Here is a 24,116-nt window from a genome sequence, read left to right as displayed (position 1 = left end):
TAACCTATATATGCTCCCACTAAGAGAAATCATACGGAGACACAACATCTCATATCACAGCTACGCAGACGATACTCAGATGATACTCAGATGGATACTCAGGTATATGTGGCTTTTTCACCTGGCAACTACAGCCCAGTAGACGCTCTCTGTAATTGTTTGGAACAAATAAACAACTGGACGTGTCAGGATTCTCTCCAACTAAATAAAGATACAGAAAACAGAAGTAATTATATTTGGCAGCAAAGAGAAATACTCACAAGTAGCCACTTAGCTTGAAGCTAAGGCCCTAAATACTAAGAACCTAGTAAAAAACCTAGGTCTTTTATTAGATTCGGATCTTACTTTCAAAATAAAACATATTAGAGCAATCCAAAAAACAGCTTTTTATCACCTCAAGAATATCGCCAGAATCAAAGGCCTATTGTCCCAGCAAGATGTGGAAAAACTTGTTCGTGCTTTTATCTCTAGCAGACAAGACTACTGTAATCGCCTCCCAAACGGTCTTCCTAAAAGGCCATTAAACAATTACAACTCGTGCGAAATGCGGCAGTGAGAGTTTTAACCAAAACTAAAAAATCACAACACATAACCCCTGTTTTAAAATCTCTACACTGGCTTCCCGTCCAACTCTGAATTGATTTTAAAGTACTTCTTATCACATATAAAGCTCTAAATGCACTAGGCCATAAGTATATATCCGACCTAATTATAAAATATGTCCCCTGTCGATCCCTTAGGTCCATGGGCGCAGGGCTGCTAGTTAAACCCACAACATGAACGAAACGCGGCGAAGCGGCTTTTAGCTTTTACGCCTCACACAAATGGAACAGAAGACCTCAGAAGTGCTCCAACAATAAACACTTTTAGATCTAGACTAAAGCATTTTTATTCTCCTGTGCCTTTGAGTGATCTGATGCTTGCATTTTATCCCTACAGTCATCAAAACTCTATATTGTCAGTTTTAAATTTGAAATGTTTTGACTTGCTTTGCCATTATTTATTCAGTCATGTATTTTTATCACTTATTATTACTGTTTCATTTTTTATTTTATTTGTATTTTATTTTATTTTATTAATTTACAATGATTATTATTATTTTTTATTTCTTATTCTTCAATCTGATATCTCTTTTAATCTTTATTGCATCTATCACCCACTATTTTAACACAAGTACCATTCCTACACTAAGCTGTCCCAGCTTAATATCTACCTGTTTCTTTTGCTTTAATTATTGCTTGCTGTTTCTACCTCTATCTTTTCATATAATTTATATTTGTTTTTACTGATGTGAAGCACTTTGAATGGCCCCTGGGTTTGCATTGTTCTATATAAATAAATTTGCCTTTGCCTTGTCTTGCCTTCCATTAATGGCGCAGTTTGAGAGAATCAATGGCACATCTCAGGGGAAGCTGAAGTTGATGTCCCCACGCATTTCTTGTCTTTGATTGTCCGCAAATTGTCAGATACAAATTACCATTAATTTCCGGTAGGATAAGTGAACGGACTACTTGCGGAATGATATGAAAGACGTGAATCAGAAGCACAAAACCCGTTGCCGATGGCAGTGGTCATTCATTTTTCTCATTTTTTTTTTATCAAGAAATATCGGACCTCCAAATGTTTGGATGGCCCATTCAATTCAATGGAACTTTCTGCAGCATTCTGAGGAACCATAACGAAAAAGAAATCCCTTCAGGACGAAACAAGACCCCTCCGCTGCGCATCCCGTTCTACCTATCGGGATTTATTTTTCGATGATGACCGGCAGACTGTACATTGTCCCTTACATACATGTGATATAAGAGTTAAATCTAATATAGTGTGCTCCTAACATATGTTTGTTTAGTGATTTAGGAAGAATTCAGACAAAATCATTTAGTCAGGTTGGCGATGACATATTCAGAGACATGACAACACAGTTTTTGTACAGTTGGAGTTCCCAATTGTGTAATCAACTAGACTTTTCCAGTTGGGCTGTGAGTCAGTTTTTCAGTGATATTCCTGTTGTAGGAGACGCTTAAGCAATTTCACTGATGAGCTCTCTGTAGGTCTGCGAAGAGGAAAAAAATGCTTGTAGACCCATCATGACAGCCATTCATGTTAAGTCAAAATGAGAGCCACCATTCGTTTTTAAGGAAGTGGTTGTGCTGCTATACTGAGCTGACCTTGCTCGCTGAAATTTGCATTGCTGACAGGGATGGGGGGGGGACGAGACTAAAACCATTATTGTGCAAGCTTCTTTCCTTTTTTCTCATGCTATGAAGAAGTGATATATATATGTGTATATCGTGCACACACACACACACACATACACACACATATATATGTGAATATATATATAAATGTGTGTGTGTGTGTGTGTGTGTGTGCGTGTGTGTGTCTGTGTGTGTGTATGCATGTGTGCCTGTATGTCTGTGTGTGTGTGTGTGTCTGTGTGTGTGTATGCATGTGTGCCTGTATGTCTGTGTGTGTGTGTGTATCTGTGTGTGTGTATGCATGTGTGCCTGCATGTCTGTGTGTGTGTGTATACATTTTTTTCCCCATTTAACCATGTGTGGGACATTTGTGCCACTATGAGACTGAGACGTAGCCTGGAGATCTGTGTATGATGTTTGCACAAGAAAAGCATGCTTGACAAAAGCACAATATAAGACTACAATCTGATAAGTCTCTCTGGTATGTCAAAGCAAGAGGACACTCCTGTAGAAACATGTACCTGGAGAGAACACGAACCCTTCTCAAAGTTCTAGACAAATGGTTAGGCTATATATTTAGGGAAAAATGTATCCGGTGCTCTTTTAAAAGGTGGCTTTCTGCCCAAATAAAATGACCTGATCAATGCTCTTATTTGATTCATGCAAATCCGGTGAAATGTTGCATAAAAAGGCAGGTGAGTGCAAGTTTTGCTTTTAGGTCACACAAATCTGCAGCGGAGCTGTCCAAGTCAGACGGCCTCATCGGTCGGCAGACGGCATCGGGTCACGCAGAGAGTCCGCACTGCCAAAAGCGTATTATCACAGTCGGCTTCGAAACTTAAAACCTCCCTCTACAGTTAACACTCTCATAAAAAGCACGCACACTTGTGCGGAACGTAAGTGACTGTGTTTTATGAAAAGTAAGTATTATTTGACAGACTGTTTAAAAAAAAAAAACGTGTTTGAACTATCTCTCTGTGACGCAGTTTCAGTACAGCCTTTCAACAGTAGCTTTTAAAGTACCTGTGTACAGTCCAGTGAAAGAATTTCAATTCATGCAAATTATTTTAAAAATAAAATTGTCCTTAAAAACAAAGTCTTGCACCAGAGGATTTGTGTTGGTACAAACTAATTCAACATAAAAAAAGACATCAGTTCAATCTTTTTTTTTTTTTTTAAATTAAAAACATTTAAACGAGTTTTGTCTGCGTAGTTCTATAAGTTTTGATCTGTCAAAATATAGATCTTCAAATATTTCATTTTGACACCCTTTATATTTTCTGTTTTTACTTTTTACAACCCATTTTATTTTGCACTGGGACATTTTTATCATTGTATTTTCACATTTTCAGATTTCCTTTTAAAACAAACTACCATTTAAAATATGACAGCAGTATGTCAACTTTTGAGTGTGCCCTAAATTAAGCCCAAAATATGTCCCCAGTCCCCAGCAATGTGTAATGTATCAAACGTAAATACACTCACACAGGATTCAGTCCTATTCTGTGTGAGCTGAGAGAGGACATGGCTGCAAACTTTTTTTTTCACTTGTTATGTCAAGATCACAAAATAATCACCTCATCATCACAACACAACAGTATTTTTTTTTTTTATTAAATTACAAATGATCTCATCGCAACAGAACAATTAACTGCTCTGCTGAGATCTCAAATTAACTTGTTTTTACAAAATAACAATTCATTTTTGTCTTGAGGTCTAAAATGAAGTATCTCTTTATTATAGCATAACAATTCATCGTTTTCACATAATTATTTCACAGAATTGTTGTCGCCTGTATCAGTCCAGACAGTCTGAAGCTGAACAAGCGGTTGTGTGAGTGTGATGTTATGTGATCTTCACATAATCTAATGTCTGCAACACCTTTCCTTTAAATGAAACTCTCCTCCTGAATAGACTACCACACTGTAAAACATTACAGCCCCATGTAGTTATGCCCACCCATTTCTTCTCTTTAAGTCAAAGCGCTACGACAGGTTTTGGATATTGAACTCAACTGTATGAATTTTCAAAAATTAAACTCACAGTTATTCATTGTCTTGACTCTTTGAGAATTTTGTCAGAGCTATACCTGTTCAATGAACTTGTGTTTGTAACTAATCTGTTGAAAAAAAAACAAACAAAAAAAACCCCAGCGGTATGGGAGATGTTTTGTTTTGTTTTTTTTAAACCATAGAAATAATGAAGCATAGAAATAATCTACCAGTGATCCGCCGATGAGAAGCGGTAAAGGTAGGAATCCAATGCCAACAAAAATACACTTTGTGGTAAACAACAGCGGACAACATAGACAAGTGAGTGAGTTGTTGTAAGGAGATGAAACCATTTTGTCTGATAATATGATCATTTTATTCTTTAAGGAATCTACATGAAACATGTATGCATACAGTAGGTGATTTGTAGGGGGATGAGCCATCACCCTCGTTAGCAAAATGAACAAGATGCGTCCCTCTTGTTAACTTACCATCCCCCTATATACTCCCCCTATATAGAATAGTGTCAGTGACCACTGGCCCTTCCCCTGTTAAAACATTACAAATCACCTGCTGCATGCATGCATGCACGCACACATACATTCATACATACATACATACATATAGAGTGTGAGAGTGTGTGGTAAACACATAGCAATGTGTTAAGTTCAAGCATAACATTCAAATGAACGTAATGTAGTGGTGAGTTTAGGGGTTTGGGGAATTGTGTGTAAGGACTGGTTCGGTCTTTGTTAGCATAGTTTGCTCTTAAAGTGTAAAACTGTTACAGTCTGGGCTGTGAGCGTACATTTAGAGGGGGCTTTGAACTTAGTAACAGTGTGTGTGTGTGAATGTCAACTTGTGTGAGGTCACCATTATAGATGAGCCTAGCACCTAGTTTTAACCACAATAAATGGCCCTTGAAATAGTATGAATTACTTATTATACATATTGCTAGGGAAAATAATATGTACTTCCTGGACAATGTGAGATCTATTGTTTTTCCTATGTGATTACCATTATAGCCTTTTCAAATGGATGATTTACAAAAGAGTACATTTTTTGTCAAGGTTATTACCTTCAAATTCAAAATAGTAAGTATTGTTAATGGAGTTTGGTTGCTCAAATTTGAAACTGTGAGTTGAAGTAGTGCAGAAATGTGTGTTTCTTCGACAAGATAAGGAAAGTTTTCTTTCATGGATAATAAAAAATAATAAATTGTCTTAACTCATAGTATTAAGTTCAAACAACAAGTGACCAGAAGTTAAATCAACTTTTTCGACTTTTGAATTGAAACAATGCTGTTTTTCAAGGTGACTTTACACGTTTTCAAGGCAGCAGGTGAACTTAGGTTTCTAAGTTGAACCAACATGAACTTAGCAGCAGGTGAACTTAGGTTTCTAAGTTGAACCAACATGAAATGTTTTACAGTGAAATGACCCAGGCTGCTGGTTAGCAGCTGATACTATGTTGTAGTGAGAGGAAACAATTCATTGTCATGTCATGATAATAAGGTAATTATTTTGAGACCTTGAAAAACCAGTTGGTCGTTGTGCTGGGATAAAGAGATGATTATTCTGTGAAAATTACATTCATGTCCTCTCTGGGTTTCCATATTATTCCTAATTTCCATATGTCTTTGGCCTGTATGTATGTAAATTCAAAAACTATAAATAATGTTGTGATATTTTCTGTTGAGGATTTTGTGTAACCTTTCATGCAAATAGTGTAATAAATATTCACCACCCCAACCACAAACTGCTTGAGTGGCTGCCCATGGGCAAGTGTCTCCGCTCCAGCATGGCCAGGACGGAGAGGCTGGGCAAACCATCCAGACCATAAACACTTACACACTACAAACGCTACAAACCCATAAACACTTACACACTACAAACGCTACAAACCCATAAACACTTACAAACCCACACAACACACATCCTGCTCCCCCTGTACCTTATTTTTATTATCTACACACACTTTCTGTGATATTCTGTTATTTTTTCCTGTAGAAAGCGAATATTACTTATTATTAAGTTGATATTCCATGACTTTTGCCTGTAAGTAGCTTTATATCTCATTTTAAACTGTTATGTAGCTTTTCGTTTGCTATTTGCGCAGTTGTCGGTGTTTCGCTGCATTTCACTGCTGTTGCACATTTTCATTAATGCACGTGACACATAAATCACAGGGGCTCCACGGGGGCTCTGCGTTTAGCACTGCTGCCTCGCAGCCCGGCCCGGCCCAGGTCCAGGTCCGGCCCAGGTCCAGGTCCTTTCTGTGTGAAGTTTGCAGGTTCTCCCTGTGTTTGCGTGGGTTTCCTCAGAGTGCTCCGGTTTCCTCCCACCACAAAGACACAAAGATATGTACTCCTTTCAGTGACCTTGACCAAGGCAAAAAGATCTGGAGTTGGTCCCTGGGGCGCCGGTGGCGGCCAACTCCTCCAAGCTCATAGTGTGTGTGTATGTGTGTGTGTGTGTGTGTGTGTGTGCTTACTGCTCTAGTGTGTGTGTGCTCACCGTTGTTAAATGCAGAGGCTGCATCTCACTGCTTGGTGCTCAGTGTGTGTGTGACCAATACAGTACTACTTCCTCTCTTCTTCCTCTTCTTCTTCTTCTTCTAAATCTCTTGAATCTTGAATCTTGAAATATTCTGTATTTCATACTTCATTTTTGACTTGCTATAGACATCAAAGAAACTTGCAGTAAATTAAAGCAAGAAGATTGGATGGGTTTTATTACTCATGCTCAAAGTCTCGTTAAATTCCTGACGACGCAAAGCTTCAGCAGTATCGGTGCGTGCGTTGTACTGCAATTTACCTGACATAGTTCGCCACACTGATAGCACACTGATAACACTCACTGATACCTCTGCCAAGCCTCCCACTTCTCGTAATGTCAGTTAAATGACAAAGATGCCGTGCCCACGTGTTCTGCATAATTCTTACATTTTGAGTGTGTGTATTGACAGATTTTCATAATGCCAATGAGTGTAACACTGCAAGGATATCAGTGTAAAAGGTTAAAAAAGTAAATAAATAAAAGGATTTTGGAGAGAATATTTGTAATGCAAATGCGGTCTAATGCAGAGTAGTCTAAAGAGAGCAGTTGGTTTGAATACAGAGGTGGTTCCTCAGCATGTGTGTGTAGGGTCATGTTGAATCACACGACGCTATCACGTCCCCCTGAAAACTACTCGCTGAGAAAAGTTTAAGACCTAAATTAGCTGTAAGTCCCAAGTTCAGACTTGTGGTTGTTAACTGGACCGTGCTACTGAACAGAATCTTTCCATACGTTTAGTCATGTGTCCTCATAAAAAAACAACATCATTAAAATACTCGTTACGTCTGGCATTAATCTTCATGAAAAGAGTATTACCTTTATAAAAATGTGTGAATGTGGTAGAGAGCGAGAGAGAGAGAGAGAGAGAGAGAGAGAGAGAGAGAGAGAGAGAGATCATTGTTGGCATGTCTCTATCCTATGTGGCGAAACAACTGCACTAGTCATTTTAATGACTAATATTAATGCACTTTGCTCACTATTGCTCTGGTGCTGTTCCTAACAGGGAGACCCATAGGAGAAATGTCAATGTGGCACTGCTCAGATCCTGAGGACTGGGCCTGTGGTGTTGAAACTTTTCTCCACCCGGACAAATGCACCTGTAGGGCTTTGTGAGACAGACAGTGCCGTTAGTAATTGTTAAAACGATCCTCTTTACAAGCCTGAAATCCAAATTGCTGCATTATGATATCACATCAACTCTGGCTCCATTTCGTCTTGTTAAACAGACAAAAGATTTTGTGATAGCTGGGAGACAAGAGAGGAAGTTAGAGTGTTTCTCAGGCTCTGCGTTCGCGGTCGTCTGTCGGCATTGTGGTTGAAAGTCAAATGGGGAAAGGTGCACTGTATGACAATGATTACTTCTGTATCAGCGCAATGCTAAATGCCACACTACCCAGCCAAACTATCTGCTTCTGTTTGTGTCTGAGTCAGCAACTTGCAATGGACATTATTATAACAGGTTAATAAATATGTTCATTTATTTATTTAATTGTTTTGACATGATCAAACATTTTTGATGAAGAACCACCTAAACAAGAGTCTGTGTTATTTGTAAAATGCTGATAAGCAAAGAACAAACAAGAGACCAATTTTCTATGCTTTACTGCAGGGAAGACAAAACAAAGTACTCTGTCATAGACAGCTCTCATTTACATCTGGATGCATGTCGGTTATGAAAGCATGTCAGTACGCATGGGAGACTTAGCAAAAACAAACCTTGACATTCAGAAAACAAGCAACAGCCAAAATAAAACAAACACCAAAATAAAATGTCTTATACGTTGACACACCCAACCAGACTAGCTTCTGTGTACCTTGGCACACATGCTACCAGTGTTGTCAAGGGATTTGACTCCATTGTTCTATAGCAAATTCCAGCAACCTGATGTTGGTGAAATGTGATGTCTCATTGATGTTTATGTAAATTAAAATCTGTCCACTGGGACAGTCATGGGCAATCATGATTCACATTGTCTACATACAAATCAAACCCTTCAGAGACCCCATGTGTCCTTTGGGCGCTAGCACTGTCATCCTGAAAGGGACCACAGCCCATCAGAAACAAACGCTCCACCGCAGTGTTACCGCGATCTCTGAGAACGGCTTTTCATTTCACGATGTTGAAATTTCCCAGGATTGAGTCAATTTAACAACCACACCAGGGAAACCGGACCCCATACCCTGGAAGGGCCTCCAGAACCCTCTGATATTGGACAAAATTATTCAGATCTGGAGGTTTCTTTTACACTTTCCAGCTCGATGAAGAGTTGTCTAGCCAGTTGCATGTGCGGTCATCTTCTCACTTCACTTTTCTCCCCCATTGCTGCATGGATCACTGCCCATTTACTTCATGCATTATTAAGTGTACGGTGGCAGTAACACACTGTTACGTGACTATAGAAGCCCTCTCTGTGGGGTTCTCAGCAGCTCTGTTTGGGATGAGACTGGTTGCTGATACCCAGCACTGGTATTTACAGTCAACTTACACTTGTCTGCTCACCTGTTTTATCTTGCATCTGGACCCAATGCACTTCAGACTGCTGTTTACCAGGCTGCCAGCTTTACGTTAGTTCACGCCAACATTGTCCTCTGTGTACACATCACACCTTTGTCATGCCTGCCAACCACCCTGCCAGTGGAAATATGATCCCGCTGCATGCTGGGACGTTGATTGCTCGATTACCTTGGTTTCCGAGGTGACAGCAGTGTTGAGAAATGAACCAGTGAAGGAGGAGACACGCTGGATATTTCAGGGGGACCTTGTCTGTTGTCCCCGCAGTTGCTTCCTTAGACCTTGACAGCCTGCCCATGGCTCAAGATGCAGCGCATGTTTGACTAGCATTTTGATCTGGCCCGACAGTAAAACGTTCTACAAAACCTTTGCGCGTGAAACCCATACATCCCAATGCAGACTTCAGCTGGTTGATCATAGCTGGCTGAGCATTGTTTGTGCTTAACACTTGGCACTGTCATAATTAGCATACACACAGTAGATGTGTATGCTAATTATGCTAATCATTCATTTAGCTAAAGTTACTGAGCCTACAGAATTCTCACCAACTTTTTGTCATACAATGTAATTACTTATTCTGAACTACTTTCAGCATAACTGCACCCAGAGTATACATATATATACTGTTCAATCTGTAGCTGTGAAGTGAAATCTTTCAGTCATTAACATAAGGTGATCATGATAACATTGTTAGGTACTTTCAACTGAATGTCAGTTTAGAGATTCCCCACAAAAAAAAAAAAAAAAAATCGAGCAGAAGACGATACTCAGCCTGTTTTGCGTTGGTGGATAACTTTGTGTAACACTACAAGATGGTACAGAAATTAGTGTACAATGAGTTTCAGTTCAGTGATCAGTGATTCAGTTCAGTTCAGTGTCAGTCTAAGAGCTGTAGCACAGTCTCAATTCCTGTCGCTTTTGGTATAGCTTAATTTAATGAGGATATCGGTTACATGGAGAATCGTCAACGTGTCTTCTGTGCGCGCTTGCAGGTAGCACGCAATCAGCGAGCGCCTTTGCAGCACTTGATTCCCATATAATCATGACTGCAACGCAGCCTGCGGTGGTTACTAGTTCTGAGAATTACGTATCCCTAAAAGATAGGATTCTCGCCCTCTTCCGACGGCAAATATTCAGTTTGATGCAAAATGTGCTTCCCTCGTATGATCCAATAGATTTAGGGTGAAATGTTAGGGTTAGGGTTAGTAATTACTGAAATAGTTTTCTGAATACGTGACAAAATGACAGACAGTTCAGTTTAGCGATGCAGCAGATCATCACATTTCGCCTAACCACATCTCTTAACCACATCACTAAGGTAATACCACGCATGCACCAAACAGTGCAATAGGACTGTAAGTTCAATAGTTATTGTTAAGTGTCTCTTAATAGCAAGCGTTAACAGAATGAATGAGACTATGCTTTGATTGTGATATTATTTTCACATGAACAATCGCATCATGGATTGCGTTATTCTTATATGAGGAGAGCCTTAATAACATAGACATGTACTCACTTAATCAATACACAAGAGCAATGCATAGGCCTTTCGAAGTTCCTGACCATAATTTCAGAATTGTTATCCAAACGGATAATTTCACTTTTGGACTCACTGATTGAGATGTAAAGTCGAAGTACAATTCATTTCTTGTTTCCCACTGTACCAGAATTATATGCAACCGTGATTCCAGGTTAACGATATAGCCTAAGTATCAAACCGTGAGATTTCTATGGCGTTGCGCGACTAACACAACAGTAACTACAGCAAATTACAATTTTAAAAAATCTTTCATTACAGCAAATATGCAATAGTTATTACGTATTTTCTTCTTATAATTTATGTGTGTATGTGTGTGTGTTTGTCTGTTTGTTTGTTTGTTTGTTTGTTTGTTCTACGCTCTGAAGAAGAGGACAAAGAAGTCTCCATGTTTTTGCTGTTCACCTGGATGGTACCGTCGACTCACGGACAGTCATGCGCATTTGTGGCACTATTTTATGACGTTTATAATGTGATTGTAATAAAGAAAAGCAGCCTATTAGGCGGAGTAATGATTAACTTTATATCAAAGAGACGCAGTGCAATTCAGTAATCTTGAAATCTATTTTTCAAGGCTGTCTTACGTGCGGTTTCACCAAAGATTTTGTTTTTCACTTTACACTGTTTGAGAGAGGTTTTACATTCATTTTGATTGTAATATTTAATTGCCATTATTCATTAATTGTTCAGTTCCGTACATTGTTCAACATAATTGATTTTGTATTTTAAAGAACAAATAAAGAGTCATTTCCACTGCCAAAATTGTATTCTTTTAAGTGAATTTTTCAGCATTCTATAAATATATTATAGGTGCATACATTATAGAGCATACATGTCTATTATATAACTATTCTCATTAAATAGTTCATAGCGGTTGTAATTACTTGATTTTTTTAAATTAAAGATCACATACTTACCCATGTTGTTATCATCAAATGCTGACTGTAAGTCCCATTTGACTGAAACATAGTTGCACTGCATTGGTCATACCATATTTGAAGACCATAAGCTCTGTTAGTGTGATATAAACTTGATGGAGCAGAAGGATCAGATAATGCACATACCATATACCAGTTTCCATAGACCTGAGTATAATATCTGGGGAAGTCCCATCCTCCAATAAACTTCATTTGTGATTTTTGTGCCAGTTATGTGCAATCACACAACCCACAATCCCTTTTAGTAAGATCTATTTTTCAAAAGTAGTGAGAGAATCAGAAATAGAAATACTTTAAGTCTGGTGATTCCCATCTGGAGCATATATTGCGGTACAGAATCAATAACTCATGAAATATTTTTCACTTTTTTTTATTAAAAAAAATATCTATACACTATTTACAACAGGCAAGAAGACCTTCCACCAAAAGGAATTTAGCTTAATGAGTCATTTCTTATGTTTCAAAAATGATATTTCACGGTAAACTCTTGCAGATCAACAGACTCTGTAAAAACATCACATTAAAAAAATAAAAGATTAAAATGTTGAATATATTTCAGCAGTAGTCTACAGAGCACAGAACTGATGGCTAGGTGAACACAGCACAAAGTCAATGTCTGTCAGAAATAAAGGGCAGATTTTTCACTGTGTCTAATGGAAGGTGTTTTCTCATTAGTCTAGACAGCTCTGAGATGAACAAGCCAGGTTTGTTGGAGGTCGAGTCTGGGTTGGATGATAGGACAGGTTTGTTGGAGGTTGAGTCTGGGTTGGATGATGAGAAGGTCTTGTGGGATTTCAGGTGGCTGAGGTAAGAAATGTCTGTGTGTGTGTGTGATTCACATGGCTTCAGAGAGGACAGGGGATCTGTTGGAGGTTTGTGTTGGCAAAGCTGCTCCAAAGATCTGTGTAGACTGCAGGCTCTGTCTCCAGGCAAGAAACTAGACTGCTGTATTCTGCGGTAAACTCAAGTTCGTCCCCTGCAGAAAAAAAAAAAACAAAAGCATGTTACTCATTGTGTCCACATCAAAAAACCAAAATAAAACAATTATCAACCCAGACGTCATAACATGTCACTAAAATATGGCAGGAAGTTGCATTCTTTGAGACTGCATCAATGACAACCGTGCACACCTCAGCAATTCTGAATATTCGATTAATTAATCTAGTGCTTCTTCTTTTAATGTCACTTTTAAATTGGCAACCATGAGCACCGACACACATGACTGTGTAAAGTCGCTTTGCCCCGGTGCTTCTAGGGATGATTTCTTTAGGAAAGCAGTTTGATTTGACAAGCAAAACAAATATGAGTAGATCTGGAGAAAACTGGGGGGGGGGGGGGGGGCGCAGATGAATTTTACTGTTGAACCATCACTGGACAGATGAAAGGTCATGGTCATTTTTGATGCCTAGGCGTTTACCTGAGTAGTCGCTCCACTGGCTGGCTGGGCTCTGATAACAGTCTGTGCTTGTGCCCGTTTCATTCCTCAGGAAACCCCTTCCATTGATACTGCTTGGATGCCACTGTGACGGCTCGCGCTCCAATTGCTTTGAGAGCTACAAGATCCAAACACAGAGAATTTGAACTTTTGTGCATTTTTTTTTTGTTTTTTTGTTTTTTTTTTTGTTAAGGTTTACAACTGATAGTCTTTTCATGTCTATCAAACAAGGGTATTCCTGACAATGAAATGCACGGCACATTGATAAGAAAAAAAAGTCATTTTCAAACTCACCTCAATGATAGCTGCTTCTCCAAAATCTGGGAATTGCAAAACAAAGAGAAAAACAAACCATGAGTGTTGTGTCATCCTGAACTGTAATTCAGTGTAGGCAGAAATGGACATCTTCTACACCACTCCAGTTACTGTTTTAGTACCTGATTCGTGTAGTGGCGAGACTTGGAAGGAGGGATAGAGGTCGTTTGTACTGTCTACTTCGGGAACTTCTCCGCCGGGAAACCAGTTAGATACTTCAAATGTTTCTGTACGAGGAGAGAACAGCGTCCATTGAGAATTTCATTCATTGAGGTCCTGGCTTTGCTGTGACTTGCCACTGAGTGAAACAGGCCAAAGAGCGTACCTATTTTTTCAGTGCTGTCCACTGTGTTCTCCTGTGGACTGCTCACCACTCGCAGGCTTGAGTCCTGAGACGGCATTTCCTCTACATCCATGTCCTCCATCTTCACTGCTGCTGCCTGATCAAAGAGAAAAATAAAGTTGACAAAATCAGTTTGCAGTTCGCAATAAGTCTTAACATCCATTATCTGAAAAACAAACTCCATATATAGCATATCTAATATATTTTTTGCTGAATCAAAAAGTATCTTTTTTTTTTTTTCTTTTACATACACGTTTTACACATAATGAGCCGCTCACCTTTAGCCTTTTCTTGCTGTCTTTGGTCTTGCATCGCTTGTCTTTCTTCGCTGGGTGAGGAGAGTTGGGGAGCATTTGGTAGACTCGCACGGCTCCACATCCTTTGTTTACGCTCTTGTCCTTAACTTCAACGATGTCTGGCAGTGAGTTCATGGCGCAGCGGAAATTGGCCTTCCAGGTTTTAGGGTCAGGTTTGGTGACTCCTGGTTTATATTTACCTGTGAACGTAACATCAAACATAAAGTTGTTAGTATGACAGCTACTGCTGAAAAAAATAAGAGAACCATCAGGTACCATCTGTCTTTGATTGCTGTGTAGCTGTGCACTGTAGCTCCCTCTCACCTGTGTGAATGGCCCACTCCATGAAAAGAGAGGCGTCTTTGCTCATCTCCCAGCCGTGACGGGCGGCATGCTTCCAAGGAATTGAGAACATCTTCTGTTCCTAAAAACACCAGCAAAACAATGAGGATGGTTGTAGTCTGCCCTAAAACCGTGCCTCCGTTGAAAGTTTCAAAATGAGTTTATAATCAAGCTGATGGGAAAAAACAAAAGCCTATCAGCCGTCTCTCTGATCTCATGAAGCGAACTGTTGGGGGGAGGAACACCCACCTTGTCCACCCACGTCAGGCCAGAGATCGCATTAGAGTCAATCCTGTTCTCCAGCCAGGGTCGCATACGCATTCTGGACACAGGCATGGTTCCTAAAACAACGTAAAAGAAGCGTGAGTTGAAAAGCGTGAGTTCTGCTGTCAAACCTTTCGCTCTACAGCCACTTAGAACAAAGCTCCGGCATACACACCAGCCAGCTGGAAATTAGTTAACTGCTTCGTTACACTCTCTCTCTCTCTCTCTCTCTTGCTCTCTCTCTAACTCTGCCAACCGTGCTGCAGTTATTTTATTGTGCAAACGTAACATGTACTTTGCCAACGTGCAACCAGTTTAGGAATCTGTTCAACAGATGTGCGTGCAGCGGAGTGACAGGACGGGTTCGCTGCATGACAGCAGAGCAAAATTGAAAACGGCTAAAGTCAGGGTTTCACAGCGCACAACAAATACAGTTTTCCAAATGCCAAAGTAACATAATGATGAAACATACAAAGCTAAAAACTCTTCTGCTTTTTTGTCGCGTGTTTATGTTTGTAAATGCATTTGCTTAGAAAGGCTATGTACGATACTGCAGACTGTTATGTAGAATGTTCAATAAGACAGGTAATTTGACTGGTGATTTTTTTTAAAGACGTCTGTATTTACATTTTTTAAAAATGCAAGACATTTATTTAAATACAACGTGGACGTACTTACAGTTCTGAATTTCGTTATCCAAATTGTACAGAACGGGTGTATAAAATGCGACTGACGACGCGATAGTTATATCCAATTTGTTTAGTAGTCTTCTTGAGACCAGTGTGCTGTACAGAGAAGTCTTCTTCAGACTGTACGGATTCGTGAGAGTGGCGTGAATTTTAAAGACACTCGGGGGGGTTTTCCCAACGTGTTTCTTTCTTCTTTTTTTTTTGGGCCAGCCTTCTGCGCCTGCGCTGTTTGACTCGAAGAGTTCGGCGCTTAAAATGAAGCCAGCCTGATTTCCGAGAAATCACACTGTTACACGCTCGCGGGAGCCTACGTGAGTGAATGAGATGACTGCCGCCTGCTATTCCAGATTTACTTCTAAGCAGTCATATAGCACACCGCTGACAAAAAGAAATAAACATAATAACAACAGTAATAAATACATTCATTTTAACATGCAAAAGTTTAAGTGGAAGCATGCAAAGACCAAATGTCCTACGTTCATCTGTTTTAAAACATATGTTTAAAAATATTTATTCTGAACACTCACAATTCATTCCTCTTTTAACTTTTAATTGTATGCAAACAGTGTGTACATATATGTTAATCTTTTAATTGAGCAAAATTTTAACTATCCGTTTATGGGGGAAAAGGAGAAACGTGAGCCCAGACCTAATCAGAAATGTAATATAACGTCACTTCATTCTGCATCTATCGCATCCGCAGTGTGTGCATCTATCGCTGACCTGGCTACAAACTTTAAACCACGTGACTTCGACTTGCCCTTGTTTACAGATTTGTAATATCTGTAACACTATGGCTTTCCGGGAAATGCGCTATGATTTAAGTTAACCGATAGGGGGAGATATTGAGTTGGACTTAGCCACCAAACGGATCTTTTAAAAGTACCTCTCACCGTGGATTTATAATAATATGTCACAGTGTCTGGGAGACAACGAGTTACCAGCGCGGCTTTTTGTCCTTTGTTAATGTCGTACATTATGAGAAATGACACAATGACAGAAAAGTATGCGATGCAAATTCGCCTTCGAACCGTTCAGCTTGTAAATGTGTAGCACATCGAAGATCGCAGTTATGGACATTATATATGGCTGTTGTAGAATATTTCACCTGGAATTATTAGGAATGAGCAATATTTATGCATTCAGTGTTGCAGATATTGCATCTAATGTCCCATAGCCGATACTTTTATGAATGTGACAGGCGACGCCTCCTCCGAATGGGGCTGGGTGTTTTCCTTCGGAATTTTCACGCTGTAAAGCACTGGATTTTCCCATGGCTTGTCCAGCGATATTCCCCTCGGGAACGATGCGCGTTCGCTAATCGTATCCTTATTGTCTCTAAGTCACACCCACCCTTTCTAAGAAATCACATCGTTTGTAGTAAATAAGGCCTCGTCTCAGTCCTGCGAACCGGCTTGTTCTAAAACAGTGGCACAGACAATCTCTAACCGTCTGTCATCATAATTACTCCTATACTACTTTATGCATTTTTCTCAGTTCTCAAAGGCCCGATTACTCTGTGTTTCTGGGTTTTTTTCGTATTCTGTCTTTCAGTAAACAAACATTTGGGTCACTTTACAGCATGTTACCTTTCAATCACTGGACTCACTTTTGGCGTGTACGTTACAGTTCACACTTTTCAGGCACTAATGTGAGAGCTGACTCGAGTAACAAAGTAAACAAGATTACCACAGCTGTATACTGGCGTTTACTGTCCTGTTGGGATAAAGAACCTGACAAAACTTCCCGTCTCTCAGTCTTTGAGCTTTCCGTCGCACGTTGCAGGTCAATTCGCACCCCTAAGCTATTCTTGATTTATGAGGATAAATGCGTTATTTACAAACATTACTATTACTGGTGAATATGACGTCAGATAGCTAAAATATCCCGGTGGAAAAAAATCCATTCATAGTACAAATAAATAAAAGAAGAGAAAATCGTCTCAAGATTAACTAACCATCTCACTGCATATACATAAAAATTCTACATAGAATGTACTTTTTATTGAATAGCCTACCTCTGTATACAATGGAATCGTGTACATGGCATGCATATTGAATCTATTTTACTTGAATATGATATTTTTAATGTGGGAATATATCATTTGAAAAATATATACGCCACCAGAATTCACCACGCAAAATCCCGATGCTCCCATGCGGTGAGTAAGGCAAGTGTAAGGTATGCAGTTGCTGGTACGTGAATCAAAATGAAAAAAACCCCTCTGAATTGCTATATGTTTCACACCCCATACAGAACAAAATGCATTGAAATATATTTTAAAGAGTCAAAAATATATGTGGACTACATTGTAAATACACTGCAATATATTTGCATTGTTGTTCACATATATTTGTAATTTTGAAATATATTTTGAAACGTAACAAAATATATGATGTTAATTGCAAAATATATTCAAATATATTCAAACTTTTGACATGAAATGCAAATTATATGACAAAATATATGTGGTCATGAAATTTTAGCTGACTGTAACTGACGAAAGTCGTTCCTCAATTGTACATGTTTCAGCCTCAGAAGCACCTTGCTTATACAGCTAAAGAAGGGCTGAAATGCTCTGTTTTTGAGCAGTTTAGAAATTACTTCTACCTCCTCTTTCCCTACACAACAATAACAGATTTTGCTATTGTATACTATATTACATACTATATGTATATTATATACTGTATATTTACATTTAAATGACTGCAATGTCAAATGACAAATTACATTCGCTTCCCTAGGACATCAGGCTGCATTAAAACAGCACTTAGTTCAATTGTTACATTTACTGACATGTTTTGATGGACATCTTTCTGAAGAGGAAGCAGCTGGGGACAGCCATCAACTCAAAGCTGGCTGAGCTTAGATTTAAAATGAGGTGAAGATGAATGAGAATGATTGAGAACACAGATTAATATAAAATTGAAAAATGTGTTATTTGTTTATGAAAATACTAAAAGAACTAAATCAGATTTATATTTCACAAAAACCAATGATCTCAAAGTCAAAAATGTATGCACATATATTTGGCACAGTGGGTAGTGCTGTCGCCTCACAGCAAGAAGGCCCCGGGGTTGATAGCCAGCCAGGTATCTGAAGACGTGCTTGTGGAGACACTACATTGCCGCTAGGTATGAATGTGTATGTGAGTGTGTTTGTCTGCGTGTCTGCACTGCGATGGACTGGCGACCTGTCCGGGGTGTTTTCCTGCCTTTCGCCCACTGACTGCTGGGATAGTAAATATATTGACATACATTAAGCCATAGTAAATATACTGACATATACTTTATTAACAATATATTTCTTGGGCCAATTTTGAATATTTACATATATTTCAAAAGTGCTCATCAAAAATATATTTCAAATATATTTTTTCGTGTGTGGGACTGTTTGTGCATATAGCAGGCCTTGTCACGCCCCTTTCAGATCATTGAAACAAACAAGGAAAATCCTAGCCGCAGGTTCAGTTTATTTTCTTAATTAATCGCTACTACCCTTGTTAGCAGGTTACAGTTAAAACTGGCGTGTACATAGGTAGACAGAAGTGCTGCATACTGATTTCTCTGTACGTGTGTTAAGCGTTTGAACAGGTTTGTTAACGATTTACAGTTGCAATTTACAATTTCTATTATCACATTCCATATATATATATATATATATATATATATATATATATATATATATATATATATCAGTTTTCTATTTAACACTACTCACAAGCAGTGTAGTGGGAGCTCATATAAATCAGATGTACATGTACAGTCTAGGTGACGTTATACAGTGGATGAGTGTCCGTCTACTTGACCGTAATGTACATGTGTACATAGGAGTAAATCCCCTCAGAAATGTTAGTTGTTTGATGCCTCATGCTTAGACAAAATCCATTTAGGGATATTCATACAAAAAAATAATACATAAATTCTTGTGAATTTTGAGAGTATAAAGATGAACACTTGTTTCAGATAGGGAGTGCTCTTCTGAAAGAGTGGGAGAGGACGTCCCAGAACGTCAAATCTCCCAAGACTGCTTGTTCCTCCAGCCCTCCTGTTCTGCCATAAACTCCACTTACCAGGTCTTGTCAACCTCTCCATATCTACCATGCGCATAAATCCTTCCCTGGCCCCGCCCACTACGCATGCCTTGCTGTTTATGGTGGAGGAGCTCTGGGCTTTGGATGAAGCGGCTTGTGTCTGTGTTGTAAATCTGCCACTGGCCATCTGCTTTCAGAGCCTTGCCGCGTTGGATTGTGATACAAAAACCAGGGCAGTTGCGTCATCACTTGCCCATACTCTTCCAAACACATCTGCTCTGTAAGAAATTTTCCTTCTGCCTGCGCAACATGCCTAGACTGAATCCACTGGGCTACTAACCACTCCTGGGGTCAGTGGTGCTGTCTGGAAGATAATGGTTCAGACATGGAAGGGGACCAGGCTAACTGATCCCTGGTCTCTTAATATTGAGAAGAGATCAAGGTGGTATGTTCATGATCTTCATATATGGGACCATATGCTGGCAGCCCTAGCCGGTTTGAGACACAACTCAACAGCTGAACATGAATGTTTCCTTGTAGTGTTTAATCTGAACCATGTTTCTGAGGTTGTTTTGTACACAAACGAATGGAGGGTTGTAATTTTCTTACTGAAAAAAGGGGACCAAGTCTGAACTTGAACAGTCAGTGTACAATGTAATGATAATCATCTTTATTTGTGTTTTAAATATGCAGAGACTGCCAAACACTGCTTCATCTCATCTCTGCATTCATCTAAATTGTGCCAGTGCTTCAGTCTCTGATATGACCTCAGACACTTTTGATATACTGTCCTATAAAGGTACTGAAAACACAAACAACCATATTTTCATGCAAAACGTACTGCAACCTGCTCCAAATGTTTCCTTCCTTTTTCTGGCTGTAAATCTGGAAGCTACGTTGCTTATCTAAATCACCACAAGCACCCTGTCAAAGACAGACCTCAGATCAGTAGTTTGGAGCACAATGTTTCTCTCCTGCCATAAATGGAGGAAAGACCAGTGACCATAACAGGAAGTGACAGATGGAAGGTCCTGACCGTGACCTATCTGATAAGGTCAGCCACGTGATTCTGTGACAATAAGGCAATTACCAGCACTTCTGCGGGCATATTAGCTCTACCTGTGAGGGGAATTAGTGAACACAAAATATTCAAGTGTCGAATTTAATAAGTATTGTATGTTCAGTCGTTCGGCGTCTTTACCACCTCTGTACTGTGGTCAAGATGGAGGACAGCGCAATGAAAATAATCCGTTGGCAGTAAACAGCTCATACCAGATAATTTAACATAACAGAAATTTGCGTGGGCGTAAAACACGCTGTCTAGGCGAGCCGAGGTGAAATCAATAACAATAATAAACCAATAATAAATGTGGTGGACAATTGTCTGTATTGTCAACATTCCCTGCGAGGCGGAGAGGACTTAATGCGTTGAGCGGAGACCGGGGGTGTGGCGTGCGCATCACGCTAGGCGATACGCCAGTCCGTGCGCTGCCTTTGGTTTGAGGAACCGTGAATCAGTAAGGGCGGTCCCACAACGGCTGCAAACTATGAAAACCCGGCTTTGCTTTGAAGCTGTCTGTTAATTTGGCCACCTCCATTTAAAAATGTCACTTCCGGTGTCTTTCCGACATGTACCATATATGCGTATATGTACCATCATAAAATCAGACACTCTCCTCATTAAGTAAACACGAAGGAAATTAATAGTTATTTGTTTGTTGTACAGATTGTCTCCAACAAACTTTATGTTTGGAGATCTATATACAGTTTCTTCAATTTGTTTAATCAGTGCCAAAGTGTTCAGAGTTTTTTGAATGTCACAAAATTATTCAGAGAATGATATTCCCGGAGTCACCTTGTATATCATCCGCTACTAACACTAGGTTTAGACCTCGAGCAGAAAAAAAGCAATAGCTTGGAAAAGCAAGCTGGATCGTTAGATTAGTCCCCAAAAGTTTCAAGCATTTAAGACTTTTTTTTTGTATTTGTATACCCTGAAGGCAAAGACCACGGCTGTGATAATACGGCCGACTCGACCACTTGCAAAGCCGTATTGACAAGCTTCGCATTACTCAGTTATTCTCACCTAATCTCTCAGCTTGCCTGAGAGTTGCTGCAGTAGATGCAGCAGTCTTTTCGGCTCCTGCCAGGCGGTGTACTGCGGCAGCAGTCTCGATGAAAGAGGGATGCTCGCTTTCGCTCTGGTTGCTGGGTCTGTCTGGATTGTACTAGGTGAGTAATTACCATTTCTGTTATTGTTTAGACAATTTTCGTTTTGGAGCCACCAATACAGCAGATGGTCATTTCTGTTAAGTAAGGTGGTCGTGGCGCTGCTTTCGGGTTCATCTGCACTCTCGGTCAATTCAGGCTGTATCAAGGTTTCATTTGCAGCCTTTCAGGTATAGTCAGCTATGAAGTGATTCTCAGAATACAAGATAAATCGTTGCCCAGAGTAATGCCGTTGCGGTTGAAAATGTTTTGCGGTTCGTAAATAGTTAATGGATGTATTAGGGTCGAAATTACGACGTGCAAACATTAGTTGCTAACATGGTGAAATTATGGACATCATGGTCTTGTCGTAAGAATTGTGTGACTGGGGACCTCATAACAAGCTGCATCAAATTCCAAATTTCAAATTCCACTCTACTATGGCAGAGTAATTATAACGTTTCCCCATTTGCCCTTGCTATAATGATAAAGCGCTCCGTTAAACAGGCCGACCTCGTTGTAACTGGCCTTTTCAATGCAGGAAGTGGTTTTTCAAGTCATACCGGTAACGGACATTTTCTGCATATACACTGCCCAGTTTTGAGCAAATCAGACATCTGTCTTAAGGCTTTGCGACTGAGTATTATTTGGCGATTCTCGTGGGCATGGTGTAAAAAGCATTGCGTTTGTAACTAAGTTGGACCTGAACACGATATTGAACCGCATGCCGGCATTGATGTGGATGAGGGCTGTGCTCCATCTACATTGTGTCCGCATGACGTGTATACGGACGCACTCAAACTGTCGCGTTTGATTGGATGGAGCTGTCCAGCGTAACCTTGGTTCTGAAATGCTGCTCTCAGCCTGAGCGAAGGACAGCTTGCTCAGCCAAATGAAGCAGTTCTGTTTTGTTAGTAAAACGGCGATTTTGGTGGGGTTTGCTCCGTTCTTTCGGCGTTTTGGGGGCTTTTGAGGGTACATTTTTGGTGACATAGTACTACTGAAAAGGATACAGAAAAAAAAGGCTTGACTGAAGTTGAGCTGTGTCTTAAACAGCTGTCACTTATCTTCATCAATTATTTAGCAAGTAACGTTTAACATGAGAAGAACGTAGTTACCCCCAACCCCCTCTGAGTAATTTAGGCCATCAGACCTCTATCTGCACCGATACAGAGTACACGCGTGCACTCACCAGTGAAAGCATTTTAACATACTTTCTGTTCCGGTATGGATTGAAAGTTCACGTTTTGAGATGCAGTACGTCAGTAGAAGCTCGGACAAGTTTTCTTCAGTTATAATCAAACGTGTTTATTATCGTGAGTTCTAACCAGTTGTTGGCTAAGTTTCCCACGAGACATAACGCCATATTCAGAGAGAGCAAACGGATAGGCTCCATTTCACGGTGGAGTGCAGGGGGAGTTTGTCACATGGCTGTAGTTTACTATATACTGCAGTAGCTCTGATATGAGTAATCCACTGCACTATAGGTAAGTGCATGAGTAATCAAATCGTCAGCAGCCATACGGAGCAGCATCTCCTGTATCAAATCTACTGCCCATTACGACTTAATGTATTACCGACAGATCTCTTACGTTGTAGTTTGTATCTTCATATTCTCTCCTGCAAATGAAATATTCTTACAATATAAATCCAAACATCATTGACTGTATTGTGAATCACTCTGACCGTACTGTGAATCAGCCCTGGTCAAAAGAAAAGAGCAGTGTTTTATGAGTGCAATATTGTCTTCATTAACACAGGCATGAAAAGTGCAGAATAGGCTGGATTTCCCTAAATGATGCATTACACAGCCCTGTGATGGAGTCTGGTCATGTGAGAGGAAAGGGGAACCAGCACATGGTCAGATTACATCCCAGTGTCATGAGATATGTTTTCAGACCCTGTTCATCAACAGCCACGTCACATGTCGGCTCCGCGTTTCCTCATGTTGAGTGAATGAGGAGTGTTCATGTATTACAGTACGTACTCTGCGTGTGTGTTTTTATGTGTGTGTGTGTGTGTGTGAGAGAGAGAGAGAGAGAGAGGGACAGAGAATGAGAGAGCAGATGACTAGTGTATGTGGCTTGGTTTGTCAGTTGAGCATCTCTCATGTCCGTCGAGGTGTGAGCGCACCACAGTGTGTGTAAGCTGAGATGGTGTGTCATGTAGTCAAGGGTAGCGAGAGCAGTGTGTTTTAAGGACAGAAGAGGGGGAGGGGGAGGGGGAGAATCTGCGTCTGCTGAGAGTGGTGTGATACGGTGGCCAGTGAGGCTCAAACCAGGCCAAACGCATTTCCCTTTTCTCTCTCTCCGCCTTTTCCCCCCTGCACTGTTATAATCGCTGTGTGTTGGGAGGTAGTTTCTCAGGGCACTGTTCCACTTACCTGCCACTCTGACCTACACAGACACACACTCTGAAGGGGCCTCGGAATTGTAAGTTCCCATCATTTTTCCTCCG

The 24,116-nt window shown here is 40.0% G+C and overlaps 1 protein-coding gene across 1 annotated transcript; it reads right to left on the bottom strand.

Moving 5' to 3' along the window:
* Positions 1-12,282: 12,282 nt before the first annotated feature.
* Positions 12,283-15,518, bottom strand: irf1b (interferon regulatory factor 1b). The gene is made up of 9 exons (XM_030793562.1): positions 15,408-15,518; positions 14,715-14,806; positions 14,448-14,547; positions 14,106-14,323; positions 13,810-13,924; positions 13,607-13,711; positions 13,464-13,489; positions 13,152-13,287; positions 12,283-12,710 (listed from the first exon to the last, which is right to left on the bottom strand). Exons 2-9 carry the CDS (start codon positions 14,799-14,801, stop codon positions 12,580-12,582), a joined length of 918 nt encoding a protein of 305 aa, XP_030649422.1. The 5' UTR covers positions 14,802-14,806; positions 15,408-15,518; the 3' UTR covers positions 12,283-12,579.
* Positions 15,519-24,116: the final 8,598 nt, after the last annotated feature.

Source organism: Chanos chanos, chromosome 16 (genome assembly GCF_902362185.1).
Source record: "Chanos chanos chromosome 16, fChaCha1.1, whole genome shotgun sequence".
NCBI classification, from domain to species: domain Eukaryota; kingdom Metazoa; phylum Chordata; class Actinopteri; order Gonorynchiformes; family Chanidae; genus Chanos; species Chanos chanos.
This window is presented reverse-complemented; position numbering and strand designations above follow the sequence as displayed.

What these genes read in the sequence shown, in the direction of transcription:
- irf1b (XM_030793562.1), bottom strand. Translation starts at nt 14,801, where the DNA reads ATGCCTGTGTCCAGAATGCGTATGCGACCCTGGCTGGAGAACAGGATT. An exon ending in GGAGTGGGCCATTCACACAG is followed by an intron (nt 14,324 to 14,447) that starts GTGAGAGGGAGC and finishes TTACGTTCACAG; the next exon opens with GTAAATATAAACCAGGAGTC. An exon ending in ACAGCAAGAAAAGGCTAAAG is followed by an intron (nt 13,925 to 14,105) that starts GTGAGCGGCTCA and finishes CTCTTTGATCAG; the next exon opens with GCAGCAGCAGTGAAGATGGA.